Source organism: Chiloscyllium plagiosum, unplaced genomic scaffold (assembly GCF_037043375.1).
Source record: "Chiloscyllium plagiosum isolate Xiang-an unplaced genomic scaffold, Cpla_swu_hap1 HiC_scaffold_16, whole genome shotgun sequence".
In the NCBI taxonomy this organism is placed as follows: Eukaryota; Metazoa; Chordata; class Chondrichthyes; order Orectolobiformes; family Hemiscylliidae; genus Chiloscyllium; species Chiloscyllium plagiosum.
Window position 1 is genome coordinate 57,160,192 of NW_028270154.1, and position 20,328 is coordinate 57,180,519.

At 37.6% G+C, this 20,328-nt stretch overlaps 1 protein-coding gene and 1 long non-coding RNA gene across 4 annotated transcripts in view; one reads left to right on the forward strand and one right to left on the reverse strand.

Moving 5' to 3' along the window:
* The window catches only part of neurl1b (neuralized E3 ubiquitin protein ligase 1B), a 498,938-nt gene that overhangs the window by 423,417 nt on the left and 55,193 nt on the right, over window positions 1–20,328 (forward strand). Inside the window, exon 1 of one of the 2 annotated variants that reach the window (XM_043703798.2) lies at window positions 9,249–9,813. The exons of the other annotated variant lie outside the window; for it this stretch is intronic. Within the exon in view, the coding sequence (XP_043559733.1) occupies window positions 9,783–9,813 (31 nt within the window). The 5' untranslated portion in view covers window positions 9,249–9,782. Of the gene's footprint in view, window positions 1–9,248; window positions 9,814–20,328 lie in introns of those variants that run through there. 2 annotated transcript variants of the gene reach the window in all.
* On the reverse strand, window positions 2,507–10,778 carry LOC148147552 (uncharacterized). 2 transcript variants are annotated; one of them, XR_015759796.1, is made up of 3 exons: window positions 10,362–10,496; window positions 9,881–10,031; window positions 2,507–3,501 (listed from the first exon to the last, which is right to left on the reverse strand). It is a non-coding gene; the product is annotated as an uncharacterized LOC148147552 (long non-coding RNA). The 2 variants fall into 2 exon arrangements; XR_015759795.1 differs by lacking the exon at window positions 10,362–10,496 and adding an exon at window positions 10,643–10,778 and having other exon boundaries at window positions 2,508–3,501.

Consider the following 20,328-nt stretch of genomic DNA (forward strand, 5'->3'; position numbering starts at 1 on the left):
ATGGATTTCTGTTTCACAGGTCACTGATTGATAAAGGTACCTTTAAGAGAGCTATTCTCCTGGCAGTCTGCATTTGCTGGTGGCTTGGCAGTTCTCCCTCAACTGTTCAGGTTTTCCCAGTCTTATACCGCCAAAGCATCGGATTGTGTCATTGGCTTTTAAGATTGTCAATATACTAAATTCAAACTTGATTGGAGTTTGGTATTTTTTCGGAGTATAATTTAATGGGGCCTCACAGCGCCAGGGACCCAAGTTTGATTCCAGCCTTGGGTGGCTGTCTGTGTGGAGTTGGCACGTTTTCCCGTGTCTGAATGGGTTTCCTCTGGGTGCCCTGGTTTCCTCCCACAATCCAAAGATGTGCAGGTCAGGTCGATTGGCCGTGCTAAATTGCCTTTAGTGTTAGGTGCATTATTCAGAGGGAATTGTGTCTGGGTGGGTTACTCTTCGGAGGGTTGGTGCGGACTTGTTGGGTCAAATGGTCTGTACTCCAAACATCTAATCTGAAACTGATTGGCCTAATTCAAATTTGTTTTGTTGTCTCCAGGCAACCAGCTAATCTAGCTTTCAACCAAGTGTTACATTATTACCTTATTCTGAACACTTGGTGCTGTGTCAGGTAGTTCTGCTAGCTTTTTACACTCTTAAAGGTACAGTACACCCACATCTTCATAATAGCTGTCACATATCATTTGCTAACTTCTTTGGATTGGAGTGCATGGAGTGTGGCTCTGAGACATTGGTGCCTGGTGTATAGGAATCTCACCTTAACACTTGAAATTTATTTAAAAGCTGCAGTGAGTTGTTTCTTCCATTGAGATATGCCTCGCTGGACATTTTGCCATATTTCTCACTGTAGCTCACAATGCTGAGACCCCTTTTGGAATCTGCCCTGTAGAGGTAGTGATGCTGGAAATATTGCAGAATTCAATGAGGCCTGAGCAACTTGTAAACTTTGAGAACCTAGTATGTGAATTATCTGGTGAATTCACAATTTTTCCATAAGTGCTTCTGTTAAGTGTATGCTTAATTATTACTGATAATACATTTATTTTGTGAAGGATAATAACTACGAACATCGTCCTGCAATGTTGTGAACTCTAGTAATTTAAGCAGTAACTTATAAATATGAACACCCATCCTCTAACACAGACACCATGTGTATTTGGTAATGATAGCTCTGAGAGGAGAATATTATAATCAGTCTTAATCTGTTGACAATAGAACTAGTATCAAAGAGATGAGACTTAGTAATTTTACAGCAATCTAATAAGCTTCCTTCCCTAAGGTCCAGTAATAGGCCCGTGGGGATGCTGCCATTTAGTAGGAAATGCCAAACTGGAAAATTTGCTAAAACCCTATTCTTGGTGCTACTATCAAGTGGAAAACAAATGACTCATTTCAGTAGCACTAACCCTATCCAGCTGTAAGATCTAACCCCTGATAGTTGCAGTACCTGGTTGACTGACTGGAGGGTTACACTGTAGCTGTGGTTAACTTGACAAGCATATTATCAAATTGGGAATGACAACTAAACTAGAATGAGAATTAGGCCTTTTGTGAATGACAGTGGTTAGTGGACAAGTATTTGTTATGAGCTCACTAGATAGCAGTCTTGTTTGTATTATGTCTTTATTGAACTGATGGTAAGATGACTTCCTGCAGGGAGTGCTTCACAGCAGACGTCACATTACTATGGCAAGCCAGAAAGCACATTAGTGCAATTTCCATCCAAATGGTGTTTGTTGGTCATTTTCCAAATGGTTAGGTGAAGGGGGAATCGTGAATCCCTACTACTCTGCCATTCTCTTGAACCATATTCTGTAAATTTAAGATGCAACATATTTTACCTTCATATATTCGACGCCTTTTCTCTTTTGGCAGTCAGTATTTGTAATTGGGAAATATTTCTGAGATGGGGTTTGGAGGAAGTCTGATGAACTTTTTAAGATGAATTGTTAAATTTGGGTGAGAAACTGAATGGATGGGTTGTGAATATTTTTAAACCATGGCACATATTGCACTTCCTCATTGGTCATTAAAATTTTTTTTGATGTCATGATCCCTCCAAGAGGATGTTTTAGGAATATCTAACCAGAGGTGAGATTCAAAATAGTGAGTCTTGTGCCACCAGTTGGTCCTCAATAGGGTGGTCCATCGCTCTGCTGCAAAGCACCCCATCTGGTGGTTGAATTAAGAACTGATAAAACTGGCACATGGTGTGAGTCAAGTTCTGAATGCAACTTGGAGCTGTCATTTGAACTCAGAGACTCCATGAGAAAATTTGAAACTACACACAAGTCTACATCTTCTGAATTACTTCACTGTCAACATTACATACCCAATACTCATCAGACAGAACATGCACGTACTGCAGGTCCAGATAGGTTGAGTTTGTTTACTTTTGTGGAATTGTCAGACCGTCTGATGATAAGTTTGACTTGATGAGGATTTCCTACATAAGACTCAACATTAAGTGCAGGATTAGAAAAGCTTTCTTTATATTTTAATTATTTGTTCCATTGTATTTTTTGGGTGAGTATTTTCAACACATTTAGGAGTAGGGTTCAGCAAGCATTTTAACTGTTTCACGTGATCACTGGTCAGAACTCTGCAGTACATCATGGACATTTCTGTTGAGTAAAGGGAATTACACTTTATTCTGAGGATAGCAACAAAATATGTGCAAAAGGAATTATTGTCAGAGTGAGATCAGATCACGAATAGGGAGCTGGGTCTGTAAGGCTCCAGATAAGATGTCCTTTCTTAGCATCTTCTGTATATAGTTATTTTCAATATAACCCAGTTCACTTGTTCGACTTTAGACCACATTTTACTACCAATTTTCTGTGCAGCAGAAGTTGTGTTTTACAAAATGCCTGATACATATGGTCATGTTCTTTTGGGCATTAGAAAGAGGCCAACTCATTGCAAATTAATTTAGAAGATGGATCATTCAAATTAGTCAAACAAACCTTGAAAAAGAAACCCTTTAAAGAACCTTTCAAACAAATCTGGTTTCTTTTGAAAAACAAACAAGCACCGAAGTTATTGAGCTCAACTTTTATTGCTTTAGTGATTTTTATTTGTTTATAATGTTCTGCATATAACTGAGAAAATATGATTTTAGCACTGAACCATCTTTATTACCTATCATAATATTATAATATTAAACATACTTTCCCTTGTTGTAATGAGGTTTAGTAATGAGGATAATTCAGTGCCTAAAATCATTAGAACATTGTGCTCTCACGTTTATCATTTATGCTAGTTGGATCTGATATCATCATCATCATCATCACACCTTCTTCCCCATACTGAACTATTCCTGATGAAGGGCTTTTGCCCAAAATGTCAATTTTTCTGCTCCACGGATGCTGCCTGACCTGCTGTGCTTTTCCGGCACCATTCTGATCTAAACTCTGGTATCCAGCATCTGTAGTCCTCACTTTTGCCTATATTGCAGCTCTGCCAATTCAGTTATCCATTTCAGTTGTTCAACTCCTGTGAATAAAATAAAGACATTTTTGAGAAATTCAGGTGCCTTTAGTCAAAGGTGGTGGTAGTTTTACTGCAAAACCTTTAATCAGCTTTTAAATTAATTAGAGTCAGTGAAGCAACTTTGTTTTTAACTCTGCCTAATTATGGAGAAACATACATCCTGTAAAGCTTTAAAGTGGATATTATCCTGAGTGATGCTAATGGAATGGCAACTTAGTGCAATTGATATGTTTGTGAAGCAACTGAAACAAAAAGGATATTAATATATACTGGAGGAGGTTGCAAGACTATATGATGTATTATCCAGTTTAATACACCCAAATCAGATTCAACCCAGTAAAAATAAATGTAGGTCAGTCATCACTGACCTACCATATGACATAAATGATCTGAGTCATACTGCCTGAATATGTTTCTTAAATCATCTACGTTTATCATCAATAATGTATCATCAGATGTTGACTCTGCCATTGTTTTAGAAAACCATTGTACTGTTGAATTTTCATCACTGTGAAAATTTTCATTTTTGATAATTTAAATTGACCAAAATAGATTATTGAATTGCAATCAATGCTGGCCTTACTAGAAGACCCACAAACAAAAACAATTTTTAAAAATGAGAACTTAGATATTTATTTAATGAGGTAAAAGATGTTGCATTATAATATCATGAGGCTAATGGATCTTTTTGAGGAAGAAAGTTTAAAATATTAACATGTTGTTGCTGTGGTTATTAAAGCTTTCACAGTAGAATAAAAGCTGGTCTTTAAAAATACATTACAATGTGATATCCAAAACATTTTACATGTTTTTTTCATAACCAAAGACACTTTCCCAGTACACCAGTAAGATAGTAAGATACACATCTCCTCCAGTCAACAAGAATAATTCATTTTATGATTATCATATATTAAAATGTTGTATGGCATTCAATCTTTTTGAAACCAATGTTGGATCAGGTTTTCCTTAGTTAATTAATCAGATTTCCTGCAAAACATTCTAATTAATGCACATAAAATGCTACTAAAACAATTAAACTGCTGATGATAGCAATAGTTTGTATGGCTTATGAAAGTTAGGTTTACAGCAAGTTGTTTGCAAAATAAATAAGGAGGGCTAGTATTCACTGAGGCCGTTAGGAGATTAAAATAGCACAATTATTTATTATAATCATTATGAACAGTGTAATGAACCAGAACATCTGTTGATTTATTAGAACTGCAAAAGTGCACTAAGTGCTGCAAATAACCTTTGTGTATGAAACATCTTCGTTCTGCTAGTGCAAGCACTAATGTTATCCTTTTGTGATTTCCTGTAGCTTCTCAGAGCTGAAACAGGAAATCAAGCACATTTGTAATTTGATCATTCATTCAAAGTAGCAGTATATTAATTCAAACTTATCAGGTTGGAGTTTCCTGTGGGCTTAGGAAAACTTGACGTGTGCACTTTTGTCCCTTTTGAAATACACATCAAGCCATTTGTGACTCTGCCTGAGATTTCAGTCTTTCCACATAGAGATTAGGTCACAATGTAAATTAGGGGCCATGATAGAGTTCATGAGGAGTGTGGGTACAAATTAGAGCTCTTTAGGAGGCAAGTTTCAGTTTTCTGACTCAGAATCCTAGCTCCCCAACACTGTTTAAACCCCTATGACTGTAAACAATGCTATGGTCGCTACAGTGGGATTCAAACCATGTTCTCAGAACATTAGCCTTAGGCTCTGAATTACTGATCCAGTGATGTTACCAGTACACCACCCCCTCCCCAGTTATACCATCTCTTCCTTCACTGTGACACTCTTTTCCCAAAGTGTTCATAAAATCTTTGGTTTTTTTTAAATCAATCAGAGTTTTTTAATTAAATGAATTCATCAATTTACATTTAGAATGTTATTTCATCTCAACATAAATCTTGAGATCTCTCTGTGGTGAACACTGGGTGAGTTATAAAGTATACGTTAGCCTTAAGCTAGGAATATGAAGGGCCATGCTGATAGATAGAGTAGTATAGTTTTGCGTGGAGAATATGAAGGGCTATGACTATGGCATGTGAACAGTTTGAGGTAGCATGGATTGACAAGAATGAGGTGTGAGGACTGTAGGATTGGTTTTAATTTTCATGTCTTCTTTAAAGCTGCAACAAATTCCTTGATCTGAGAGGTGGGCCTTCGACACAGCCCACATCTGGCAGACCATGGCTGCCTCCAATTGCTTCTACTGTCTGGAGGCAGTAGCCCAACTCCCGTTTGTATTCACCCACTCCAGAACCAAAATCAGGAAATCCAGGACATTTTCTCATAGGTCAGGTTTGTGGAGCTGGAAATTTTCAACACTCTGCAACCCTGACCCAGGAGTGAAAATTTATACCTCATTATTTTACAAACTGATTTCCATCAGCACAGGGAGATGTATATCACATCATTGTGTACAGAATTTGTATTTTTGTGTAACTTAGTCTCTTATAATCTTGAGAAAACAAACAAACTACAACAGACTCAATATCTGTTGGCATTTTTTGAGTTTGAACAAATTTGCAGTTTCAGAGGTGAAATGGTAACATTGATGAATTTAAAAACTCCAAGATTAACAACAAGTTCATAGGATCTTACTCATTCAATTGCTAATGTATCAACGTATTGAATGAAATAAAAGTTTTAGATTAGATGTTTTGGATCTATTTTTAGCAATACATCCAAGTTTTTTTTTAATACTTCCTTATAAAATCAGAAATAACAGTATAGCAAAGACCACGCAGAATGAATCTCTACCCCACAGTAGAAGATGAACCTATGCTAGTTAAGGAGCACGGCTGGGGACTCTGTCATGATTCTACTCCATTGAATGTCCTGCTGCGGCCCCACCTTCCTTTTGCTCTTTGATACTGGCCAGGCTTCCTTTTGATCGAAGGATCTCAAGCCTGTACTTTACTACAAAGAGAAACAGCCCCATCTCAGGAAACTGTGTCAGGTCATGTGTGTTAGGAGTCACGAACGTGATTCCCATCCTGAAAGAAAGGAAATACAGCCAAAAGTGTTCCACAACTTAGTGCTTTGAAGATAATGGTATATGATGATTCAAATAAGAAAATCTTCATCCTCTGGCATGTGAGCATAAAACTCCACTTCATTCAGAAAGGGTTCTACATCCTGACTATAGTAATATACACTAAGTAGCTAATTTCAAATCTCCTCCCACCAGCTAGAGTAATTAATTTTCTGTGTAACTTACATGTAAGAAAATAAAATGTTGCATGTTATTCAGATATATATTGTAAACATAATGACCACTGATATATCACTGATATATCACTGATATATCGGCTCTCAAAACAAGACAAAGAGAATCAAAGAGTTGATTCTCCAATGTCCACAAAAATAAATGAAAACTTATTTTCTGGACTCTTCTTCAGCTGGATCCCCACTCAGTATTGTGCAAAGTATGCTTGGTACCACTCCACTCAGTGCTCTCCTCAAAAGCCAAACTGAATTCTATCCATATCAATAGGTGTCCCTAACAAATGAGAAAGGACTACTGCCTGACTTAAGCAGGTACTGCTGTCACCCAGCATTGCACTCTTTGGACAATAGGGACAGCCAAACATATCGAGGAACAGGATGGTAAATCAATCACTATTTCTTTTGTAGCATCATTGCATCATTGCCCCATTGCCATGGAGTTAGCAGGCTCCATAATGTCAAAGCCATGTGAAACAGTGACCAGGACAAGTGAATGGGACAAGTCACCAATTTAATTATTCTCCTCTTGAAATTTTTGATTAGCTGAAAATTCAAATCATAAAACTAGCTTTCATATTATGACAATCAAGATTCCGAAATGTATAGTTAGGAACAGGCTTTAATATTAGACAAACATAAATTGATAAATTGGTTAAATAAGGTTAAAATGAAAATAGGGTCAAGGAAACCAAGTTCAGAAGGGAACAGAATGATGCAATAAGAAGAATAAAGCAGCAGAGTGCAGTTTTTAAAATATTATTTTATATTAAATGTATTTTATGTCAGTCTTTGAGTGATTTATAGTTAATTTTAGTGACCCTGATGTTTGAATAACTATTATTGTATTGCTACTGCTTGTTCTAGTGTTACAATACAGGCATTGAAAACACAAAATCACTTGGCCCAGATATAAGATTTTTTTGGAATGCTGGATTAAAAAAATAAGATTTTTTGTTATCAGTTTGTAAAGAGTTATATGTAAAAAACTCCTTGTTATATCTTTGAATGCTTCACATTGAACTAAACTGTAGGCAAGTTCAGCAACCATTTTGTACACAACCAAATTGTATGGACAGCAAGAAGATGAATGAACAGCAAAATGTGTTTCTCATGATGTTGACTGCAGGGTTCAACTTTTATGAACAATTTAAGTATTGGAATAAGATTTTAGATAAACATCTAATCTGAAGCACATCATATTTTAGAAAGCAAAATTTAAATTTGAGTTAACTTTAATGAAGTTCCAAAGTCTTGGCGGGGGATGGGGGATCATTGGATAATAGTACAAAATAAGAGACAACAACAGTTTGTTATACACATCTCAATTTTTATTTACCAACTTGCTATCTCCTACTTTTCAGTCGTGCTCAGAGTTAAAATCGACCTTGGGATGAGTCTATACGAATTCCATGTTTCTAAGCAAGAGTGCTAACACTACTGAATAAAAACAAGTTAATACCATAGCTATGCAAATGAAACGTTCATACTTCTTTTCCCCCAACCAATCTGAATAAGTTAGAATAACATAATTTGTATGCTAAATACATTCTTAGCTAGTAATAATTCCCGGTCTGCTACAGGTTGTCTTCATAGTGTGCTGGGGTTTACTTAGATTTTCTTTTCAATTTTGTTTTTGAAATAGAATATTTGCGTTCCTGACATTCAATGGAAGCATTTGTGCTGGACTGATGTAGTTTATCTGTGGGTCATATGCAGGGCTACGTATTTTACATGGAAACACCTGGAGTTCAATGAAGTTGAGGACAATTGTGAAGATTTGTCAATGCCTTCGGATAAGATACCTTTATTATTGTGATTAAAATTTATGATTTTAAGCTAACAACCATCTAAAATATGTGGCTTTGATTCGTGTTTTGATATTATTGTTCTATTCAACCAGATCTTGCACTGCTTATTATGTGAATCATAAGATGTAAACAAAACAGAGTGCTGGCATTGTATCAGAGACAAGAGGACCTTCTTGAGGCTCTGATGCTCAATACATGATTGGTTCAAGTTATGTGGCTAAGGATTGGTCTTATTCAGTTAGAACCTCAACTCACTTTCATCATAAAATGGAACTTGGACGCAAAATCAGTTATCATGAGGTAGTTGGTTTGATTGTCTTTCAAGCAAGTTGTATTTGCCCAGTTTATGATACTTAAATCAGAAAAAAGGATGGAGACCTGAGAAAATTCTGCTTTCGCGGCGAAAAGGAGAAAACCTGTAGAAATTCAATTCATTTGACTGGTGAATTGTAAGAAGTTCTAGATGAAATGATACACCAACACAGAGATTCTTTAATCCGGCCTGATTATACCAGTGATATTCTGTGCATTAGCTTCTATAAAACATTCCTAAGGCGTGATGTCGTTCTCATGCTATGCCAGTCACATATTAAGAATCAGTTTTCTGATTGCTGGAGGACTGTGTGTGTGTGGGGGGGGGGGGGGGGGAGGTGGGAGCTGCGGGGCGGGGGGAGTCGGGCTGTCAGAGAGAGAAAAAAAATAACAGAAATGTTGGTACTGTCGGCGCAGATGATCAGCGGCGTGATCCAGAGGCAGAACTGCCAAAAGCTGTGAGATTCAATGAGTTGGACTCTCGGTTCGCCCGGGGGGGAATGAGCGGTGGGATGCAGTGACGAGAGATGGGCAGCGCCGTTGCCAGGATCACTAGAGATCGCAGAAGGAAGTAGTTGACTTTTCTTAAGTCCGGGAGAACCGGTGGGGTCGTTCCCCGCGCCGACTCGTGTTGTGTGTGTGTGTGTGGTAGCCTGGCCAATTGCAATCCCTGCGTGATTCCCCAGATAAGGAAGGGGCTTGAATCAACCAACCCCCCGGGGAACAGCGGCAGGGGCTTTCTTTGTGTCGAAGGCAAGACTGAGATCCGTTTGGAACCTGAAGACCTCCCTCTCGGTGTGTTCATTGAAACGACCTGCTCCCGCGAGCAGATGGACCTTTCGAAGCCAGGGGCAGGAATTACAGCGCTGCTGAGATCCACATGAAACCAACCGCAGGCGGCTCTGTCTTGCTTTAAATGAAAGGAAGGGATGGGAAACAGTGCTCAGAAAACCCATGCAGGTAGGGAGCTTCCTCCCCCCCACCACCACTCCCTCTGCCGCGATCTCCTGCTCCGGGAGCCACAAACCTGTACTTTCCAGCTTCCGACAGCCTTGAAAAGCTAAAGTGCCTTCGATCTGAACAGGGTTTCCTCGTGGGCAGACCGCCCGACCATTGCTTTTGGTTGTGTGATCCATCTTCGATATTGTAACCACAGGCAAATCCTTTGGTTATGCGCGCTAGAGAGAGAGAGGCACATGTTACACAGGCCCTCCGATGATGCTTTTTAGCGTTGTTGTTTTTTTTTGCTCTGGGCTGGTGGCTGCGGTGTTTTTTTTTGCCAAAGCGGTTTTCCCTGGGTGATTTCAGTGCCACCGCCCCGCCCGCCCGGACTCTGTGCGCCGAACCCTCCGCCTCTGCAGCCACTGGTGACAGCGCCCCTCAATCGCAGCCTCTGAGGGCTCCTGACCTCCGCATCTCCAACCTGGCGGGCTCGCCTTTTCTCTCCGTTTGCACCGTGGCAGTGCAGTGGTCGTTCCCTGACCCAGAGACCCAAATTCACGTCTTACCTGCTCCCAGAGGTGTGTTATAGCATCTCTGAGCAGGTTGATGAAGAAAAAATGGGTTACTAAAAAAAAAATAGACCAGTCAATTGTCATCATAATACAAAAAGAGAGAAGCGTGTCCAGGGGAACTAGACCAGGGAAAAATATATAACTTGCTGTCAACGAGAAAGTGTGGCCCCCAACCGCCCAGAATATGATCTCGCTGTTTTTGTTTTAAAAAAACCTCAAACAGAACTCATTAATTAAGGTTAGATTAACAACGCAGTTCTTTTTATGGCAATCACCTCTGATCTCAAGTCACTTCAAGGAATTATAAATAGATCTGCAAGGCCCTTCGTGACGAGCAGTTTTAAATATAGAGATATGGGAGCTTATTCGGGTCGTTTTTTTGTATAAAAAGCGGAGGCCGCTCTAAGAAATAGGATGCCAGGGAACCAAATCCCCATAGCTGTCAAGTGCCTTCGAGAGAGAGAGAGAAAAAATAGCTTTTGCGCTGGATGTGGACTGAGGTCCGTGTGACTGTTTAAAAATCCTGCTATCTTTAGTCACAACTAACTGCTGTATCAGGGGTGGGGGTGGGGGTTCCAGTCTTCAGCTGTCGAGGGGAGGTGTGTGTTTCAGTTGGAAAGCACCTCATTGCTTTCAGCTTCCAAAAGTTCCGAACAGGTGGTGAGACAATGTGACAGTTGCTCCTGAATAAGGGCCACTGGTTAAAGCAGCAGTCAATGGAGTGAGTCTCTATGTCACAAAAGTACGGTTCGCAGTCGAACTAATTAATGACAAAAAAAAAGTGCTGGTGTTCTCTAAGAAGCAATATTGCCCGAAATTGTCATGTTCACATTTCATTGAGTGCAGTGCAGTCCTAAGGTTGCAACTAAACCACACCATGTTTTCATAATATTTGGAAAAATTAGCACTGCAGTTTTATTGTTACATAAATAACGAATGAACGTGTCCTATATGTTTTCATTAAGGCCGCTTTTGGGATTTGCTTCTGAAAAGATGCGGGTGTGCAGTGGAGGGTGTTTAATTTTGTTTCTATTTAAGGGGATGTCAACATGTGTTCTGTCTGAAATTCTGGCACATCCGGAAAAATGCGTTCAGGTCGTAATTGTGCAGATGAAGAAAAATTATTTGCATCACAAAAAAGAAGTTTAATTAATTGTATATAAAATGAGGGATCCAAAGCATGTGGGATTGTTTAAATTTTCAGCATAACCTGTTAGGAAGTGATCACTTCTACCTCCATATTTTCTGTCTGTTGGTAATATGACTTTTATAGTTTAAGTGAACATCACAATACTAAGCACTTGAGTACCTCATTGTATGTATCTGAATTATGTAAGCTATCACCACAGAATATCTTAGCACAGATGCGGGCCATTCAGTCTATTATGCCTATGCCAGTGCACCACCTGAAATGTTACTTCTCCACCTCCTGATGCTGCATGGCTTGCTATGTTCTTCCAGCCTCCTGTTTGTCTACTTTGGATTCCAGCAGCTGCAGTTTTTTTTGTCTCTAACTGGGAAAGATATAGCCACTCCACAAAGCACTCCATTTTTTCTCTTCACTCTTAAACATCATTGTGAAACCGTCTGTATGCTTTTCATGGCTTTGACATTCTCCCTAAATTATTGTATTGCAAGATTGTTATTATAGTGTTATAAAACTTATACGGAATATTTTACATTAAATGAGTTCTCAGAAATTGTGATTTTAAGAGATGGTACACAAGATTTGACATCTTTTTACATTTTAAGAACATCCCTTTGAGCCTGTTCAACCATTCAGTACGTTAATGACTGCTTGTGGTTTCAGCTCCATATTCTTATCTGGCAAACAAAACCTTTTGAGTAATTTATCATCAAAAATCTAACTCTACGCTAAGTAAATTCAATCACCTAGCCTCCAGAGTTTTCTACAGGAACAGAATCATTCTTTTTAATTAAAAATTAAAATTATTTTGACGAGTCTCTAACTCTCAAATCTAATTCTGAGTAGATTTTCATGCACACATCATTTGATTAATTATTCCCCTCACCACCCTTTCCCATTTTTCTATCAAATATTTGTTCTTTTCTGAAAAAAATGCATTTTTAGATTTTATTTTTGCCCCATGTCTGATCAGGTATTACATGCACATCGTATATATAAAAATTAATTCTTCTGAGCAATCTTCAAATTTTCGTAGTGATTGAACAGGAGACGCAGGGACAGTGTGGTTGGGAGGAATTTTGAGATGCACACAACTTTGGTGGTGGTGGGTGAGAGGCCTTGAAACTTGTCATAGTTGGTATTATTGGAGGTGAAATAATCTACAGTCAGGTCATAAATCCAATGGCCCAACCACAGGGCTGAACTGAACTGCCAAAAGCCATTTAAAGAGAGGGGCCAGTCCAACTTGGTGGAATAGTGGGCTGGAATTTACACTCCACAAGTCAACAAAATCTCTCCAAAATAATCGCTTTCTCTTTTCACTGCAGCCTTTCATGATTCCTTTAAAGGATAATGTTGTGACTGCTTTTCAATCAGAGGTTGGACAGGGCCTACATCTAAAATGTGTCCGTGTCCGACCTATATCAGCATGAATCCATTTGCATTCAGTGATGGACATGCAACAAGTCAAATCCTTGAGACTGGGCCAGTTTTATACATTATAATTTAACTGATGGCTGAAGAGTCTTATCTGTGAGAAGCAGGTTCTGCCTCAAGTGTTGCATGTGAATTGGTTATCACATTTCTTTACAGATTCTTGTTGTTTCCGGTATTTTCTCCTGTTGCCAGCTGCTGTAGAACCTCAATTTACATAGGCTAATAAGGATCCTGCCTGTTTGAACTAGAAAATAGCAGCAGTAGGTCACATGTGGGAATAAAGCAGAACCTATTCAATTGATTTTACTCCTTCTGTCTTATTCCAGTTGTATAAATGATGGGAAGGAGGTTAATATTACTTTCTTGTTCATTTGATTACTAATTTTTGTCCTGTAGATATTGCCCCACTCATCATGTTGAACACACCAGTAAGATCCCTAAGAACCCTCTTTCTTCTAAAGGCAAGGGTCCCAGGGTTTCCAGTTACTTTTATTAGCCTCTCAACTCATTTTAGTGACTCTTGTGCAAGCTTCTCATGGTTTTGACGTCTTTCTAAAGTAAGGCTTTATACTCTTAACAACAGTATTACAAATCTTGCATGTTACATTTTATATAAACTATGTCATTTTCAACAATTATTATTGTATGCAGCTTTAATTTTCCTGCACATTTCAGCTAGGTTTTGATTCTCAGATTTGACTCTGAATAGATTCTGTTGAAACCATCATATGACTAATTTCATTGATGATTTTAATTGCAAGCAAATCAAGGTAAATACAATAGGTTAAATATTATTTGAAGGCCTGAAAGCCGATTAGAATATCAAGCTCAAATCTTATGGTATATATTTTTAAGACAGAACCATTGGTTAATTGTATCAATGCGGATGCACTTAACATGCATTGTTATGTGAATGAAAGAAGACTGAGTAGAGATCTTTAAAATTATGACATTAGTTTTCAAAAATATGAACATGCTGGGTAGAATAGATAGGAAGAAGTTGTTCCTGTTCATAAAAAAAAAAGTGAGAAGACATAGATTTATAGTGTTGTGCAAACAAAGAAAGGGTGCTGTGAGAAAAAAACTTTTTCACACTGTGGGTAATTAGGGTATAGAATGCACTGCCTGGAAATGGAGTGGCAGGAAGTTCAGTTGAAGCATGCAAAGATCATAAGATATAGGAGCAGAAATTAGGCCATTCAGCCCATCAACACTGTTGTGCCATTCAATCAAAGTTGATAAGTTTTTCAACCCTATTGTCCTGCTTTCTCCCCAGAACCCTTGATCTTCTTAATACTCAAGAACCTATCTATCTCAGTCTTAAATATACTCAATATCCTGACCTCCACAGCCTTCTGTAACAATGAATTCCATAGATTCACTACTCTCTGGCAGAAGTAGTTTCTTTTTATCTCTGTTCTAAAAGGTCTTCCCTTTACTCTAAGGCTATGCCCTTGGGTCCTAGTCTCTCCTACCAATGAAAACATTTTCCCCATATCTACTCTGTCCAGGACATTCAGTATTCTGTATGTTTCGATTAGATCACCCCTCATTCTTCTAAGCACCTTCAAGTATAAACCCAGAGTCCTCAAACGTTCCTTATATGTTAAGCATTTCATTCCTCGGACCATTTTCGTGAACTTCCTCTGAACACACACCAGGGCCAGTACATCTTTCCTGAGATATGGGACCCAAAACTGTGCACAATACTCCAACTGTGGTGAGACCAGAGCCTTATGGAGCCTCAGGTCAATGAGTATATTTAAGACTGAGATAGATAGGTTCTTGAATATCAAGGAGATCAAGTGTGGGGTAAAATACATTGTAGTCAAAAGTAACAAGCTAACCTTTTAGCTTTAATAACTGTGGTCAGCTAACATTTGCTATTGAATCAAAAAGCATGATGAGAATGGCTCAACTACTGACTGAAATGGCAAAACATGTTCCATGAATCTTCTAAGAGGCATTACATTCAAGCTTGAACTACAAAAGGATTCACTAAACATCGAAGTTTTGAAATTGGTGTGAAGAAATAACAAGTCCATGTTACAAAGTGATATATTTATGCATTTTTAAATATAATTTGCAAAATTTACTAAATGTCACATTGAAATAAAAAAAATCAAAAAGAATTATAAAAACATCCAGGAATCATTTCAAAGTAACTAATACAGTTGTTACATGAGCATAACACACTAGTTTCCATTGCTTTATGTAAGTGGTAACCTGGAGCATTTGCGGTTGCGGTTTGTGGAAGTTGCAATATTACAGCTGTAGACTTTTGATTTATATGAAATTGTAACACTGAATGTATTGTTTATACCTACACTGTATTGTATAATGGATGGCTTATTTATTGACACCAATTATTTTTTATTAAGTGGAATAAAGTTATGTTTTATATTCTAGTGCCCATGCAACACTGTTATATCCTTTTGTTTTGTCTTCTTCCTTTAACATTAACTCTCTTGACCACAAAATCACACAATAATTCCTTGCTGAGATTCTTTGCTTGTTGTTTTTGCCGGGACAGCTCAACAATACCTCATATTCACAAGCAGAAACATGCCCTTGCTTGCAGAAAAGTGTGAATTACTTTAAAGAACAATGTCATTTGCCAACAAATTTGGAAAATGTTGAACAACACAAAGTAATTTTACAGTACTTTCACTGAGTTTGGTTAGAGCATTTATATCAAAGAACTGCCCACCGGGCACTTTTGATCTTAATGTTTGCAATTTTAGTTTCTTTTTACAAAATCACACTCTTTTGAAAATTATTAGGTACAATGTTTCCAGTAATTTGGAATTAATTATTACAGCTCTTTTACCCTGGAGGGATTTTTTGTTTTAAGTTATAAAATATTTCAACTTTAAGTCAAGATCTAGAGTCAAAGATACAGTCAATTCTTGTCTTTAACAGGTGTATGTCCTGTACTGGGTGTAAAAGCAAAGGTAAAATCACCATAGTCACAGAAAACAGCTCTCTCATTAGTGAGAGGAATGATGATAAATGTTTAACATGAAGGTCACCACACTTCAGATGAGGGAGAGACTGAGAAGGAGAATCCTTGGTCGTAACCTCAGCCTGTGTGGAAATTAAACCCATAATGTTGGCATCATTCTGCATTGCAAGCCAGCTATCCAGCCAACTGAACTAACCGATAGTAGAACAAATGAGACAATGAAGAAATCTTTAATGTTAATGAAATAGCTGTTGAAGCTACTGTCCATAACAATTTCCAATAAAATATAATTTCCTTTAGAATTCTGTTACGCTGTTCACAAATGGTATTCTTGCATTCACAGTTTGGGTGCCTGATAAGAATCCACTTTCAAGAGGGTTATGGCAAGTTAAAAGAACAGCCTTGTTCACAGACCCTAGATGAGAAGAGGTGTGAAACTTCTCCCTCTGTTTTCTATGAACACAAGGAATAGGGTAGGAGTGCTAATGTCGTAATGTCACTGAAGTAGAGACCTAGATTACAGTTCTGAGGATCACAGGTTCAAATTCAAACATAACAGCTGATGGGATCTAATTTCAATTAGTGAACAGAAGAAATAAAAGAACAACGCCATGTGTTCAGGGCCAGCTTGAGAGACAGAATCAAGTGGGGCTCAAACAGTTTATCTAAAGTTGAGCTGAGCAAGCGCAATAAATGTCTGTGTCTCAGTCGATGCTGACACTGACTAAAAGCTAGAATACTTTGCCCATTTATGAGATAACATCTTTTCCTAACCTTTGTAGAAAACTTAGATAGTACAGTTGCAGTAATTGAGACCTATTTCAACTCTGTCTGTGGCTTATTTGTTATCTTTAAAGCAGCTTAAGTAAGATAAGAATCTGGCCTAGCCTCGTTAAAGTGTTAATCAATTTGCCTTTAATTGGAGAATTGCTTGTTATGCCACTTGCAATGGATATGGTAATATTCATGATAATAAGAAGGTCCCATATTACTCAGACTGTCTAACTACCAGGCTGTACAAGTAAAACATTGCAAGTAAGCAAAGGTAAAATTTGCTACCTAGATTGACCAGTGCCCATAAATCAAACAATTATCGAGAACAAATTTAAAATTTATATTTCAAAAAAACCCTATTTGAAACAATTATCTGTAGTAATTTACTGCTTTTGATTGGTGGTAATTCAACTCAAATTTATAAAAATTAATATAACCGCATGGTGAAGAAAATCCTAATTGATGCAATGTTGTCATTTTCTATAAAGATAATTGCATTTTAGTAGTTTATTTTCCTTCAATTGTATTTTTTTTAAATGAAATTTATTGACTTTTAAAACCTGCTTCTTTATTTATTTTATATCATTGTCATTAGTCTTCTGTAGATTACTGTACTGCTTTCGGAAGACAGTAAATTTTATGAATAAATAGGATAAAATCAATAAAAGAAATAACATGAAGAGAGTTCTCTGTTTTCTGAACATGGAAATTAATACAAGTATCTGGACAAATGACAACACTTTGGGACAGAGTGGACACAACTCTCAAACAATATAAGAGTAGTCTGAAACACAGAAACCAAACACATTGAATGAACCAAAATGTTATCTAAATGGTCAGTGGTACATGGTAGGTATTGTCACTTGTTGAAGTACTGCTTTCTGCTAGACAAACATTGTAACATTTTGGAGTTTCCTTTGTAGTTATTCTAGATACATTCAGTTTCGGTGTTTCAAACTACTGGTACCTAAAGTACTTTTGACCTAATATGGGTGTTAGAGTGTTTTTCATACAGAATCGATAAGTGTGGCGCTGGAAAATCACAGCAGGCCAGGCAGCGTCCGAGGAGCAGGAGAATCGATGTTTCGTGCTTAAACCCTTCAGCGCCACAATTTTTAACTCTGATCTCCAGCATCTGCAGTCCTTACTTTCTCCTGATTTTCATACAACCAGGGAGATCACCTAAAATGTACTTTAGGCCACTTGCCTATGTCATGAGAAACTGGCTTTCCTTGATTTGGGAAAGTACCAGACATGTTCTGTACAGGGTTTTGTAATTGTGCTGCCTGGTCCATGGACTGTAATCAAATCCATTATTTTTAAGAGTTTGAGGTGGGTCCAAAAGAAACAGGAGTGCTTCTCTTGGTTTCATAGAACTTCTGTTACCCCAAATCCTGAGACCTGTTGGCAATTGCATCCGTGGGATAGTCTGAATCTTCAAAATCCAATTTGTCAATCTGTCATGTTTCTTGGTGAAGAACAAAAGGAGCCTGCTGCTTGGAGCAACTATTTAGTCTCAGCCCAAAAAGTAATTCCCAGCAATTCCTGGGCTTCTGTCATTATTTGAAGGATCAATGCCAGCACCTATTTGGAGGTTGAAAACTCCCATTTCAGTAGCTGAAATTGACTTAATCCATTATGTATGGATAGAACTTAAAACATTGGTATTCTGCTGAAAGTTAGATTCAATGCTTAATTTTAACATAGCATCCCTAATTTTCTTTTAAAATCAAGCAATAAAATAGTTTTTTGGAATGTAACTGGTTGTTTATATGTGGGGAGCTAGTATAGGGGGAGTCAGACAGCATATTGAATATTATAGTAGGATGAATTCCCTTGTTCTTCAAAAGCTATTTTAAGAATCAAGAATGACAAAGTGAACAAGTCAAAGATTTGTCTTCATTCTCAAGTTAATTAACATCGGATTGTAACATGATTTATTACATTATCATTTTTAACTGATCACTAATCCAATATTAACACAATTAATCATGGATTTCACACTCACAAGAAAACAAGGTTTTTTTAAAAATAAGTTTTTTTATATAATTGGTAATTATCGGCTTAATGAAGTTCTGCTTTCTTTGGAATATAAAATCTTTCCTCAGCATTTTGTTAGCCAAAAGCTCTTAACAGGTAGAACTGAAACGCTTGTTCACTTTGCTTTCTCTGACTATTTTAAACTTTATTTTAAAATGTCTACAGAATATTTGAACCAGTAAGCAAGATATTGAATATTCAATCTGAGGTAAATGCACAGATGCATTAAATTGTTATCAAAAAGTTGGTACTGAATAAGATATTTGTTTTCTATCTTTTTTAATGTACAAAGCTGAGTTATTTCCTGTGACCGGGGCATTTCTAATAACTCAGAGGTGACTCCATTCCTTCACTTTTGTAGGTAGATTAAGGTGCTGATTTTCAAACTGCTAAGGAATTTAAATATGCTCCTGGAATGTTGCCACCTGTGGTTTTATTTTGAGAAATGCTAGTTATTAGCTTTGGGGAAGGCTATAAATTAGGCCTGTACTTAGGAAAGATGTGGTGGGGATTAAAAGAGAAAGTGTATTAAGATAGGTTTACATTAGGTGTGTGCAGCAACAGTATTTAGAGTATGCTGAACACAACATCTAAAAAAGTGTTAATGTCGATATGTGAAAAGAGACTATATTAACAGAACTTCATGTGAGAATTAAAACTGACATTTCCATGATATTTGGTATCCATAAACATAGAAACTCGTATCTGTGAATACAGGGTGAGCCCACCACTGTTGAGCTTCCAATGCTAACACTTGACCTAATGCACTTTGTTTTAATTTTGTTTGATGTTCTCTCTTTCTCCTTCATTGCTGAATTTTTTCATGGTTTCTTCGTTCCACCATACAAAGCAAACAGTTCAGAATCCTCTACAATTCTCAAAAGAGCTACCAGAACTGAATGGTCAAATGGCAGGCACCAAAAAAACTTGAGCCCATAGACCACAGTACCAATGTGAACTTTTGACACATCCCTCTTGGCCCAAGGGAAAGCTAGTTATAAATGAAGACTCAATGTTTCTGTTACACCTTGACTTGGCAAATTTAACACACTTCTGCTGACCTCTCACATTCATTATACACAAGATGTCATTCAAAACTCCACTGCCTGTGTCCTAATTTACACCGAATGCTGCTTGCCCATCACCCATGTGCCTGTCTATCTATACTAGATAAGTAGCTCGTCAGTTTTAAAACTCTCAATTTCATTTTCAAACCCAAACCCCCCTCCCAAAAGCTTGCCCTTCCTATTTCCGTGATCTCGTCCAGCCTTATAACCCTCTGTGATCTTAACACTCTTATAATTCCAATCTCTTGAGATTATTGGGTTTTAATCATTCCATCATGCGTTGCTTCAGCCGCCTGACCCTAACCTCTGGAATTCCCTCCCAAACCTTTAAATTTCTCTTGCCTCCTTTAAGAACTCCTTAAAGCCTACCTTTTGTCTGAATGTCTCCTTTTATGGTTCATTGTCATACTTTATTTTCTAATGCTTTTATGAAGAGCCTTAGAATGTTTTATTGCATGAGGCCTTACTATTGACAGTTCTAACCTTTCTAGCCTGTTTTAAGCGGTGCTACTTCATGAGAAAGAGAATTCA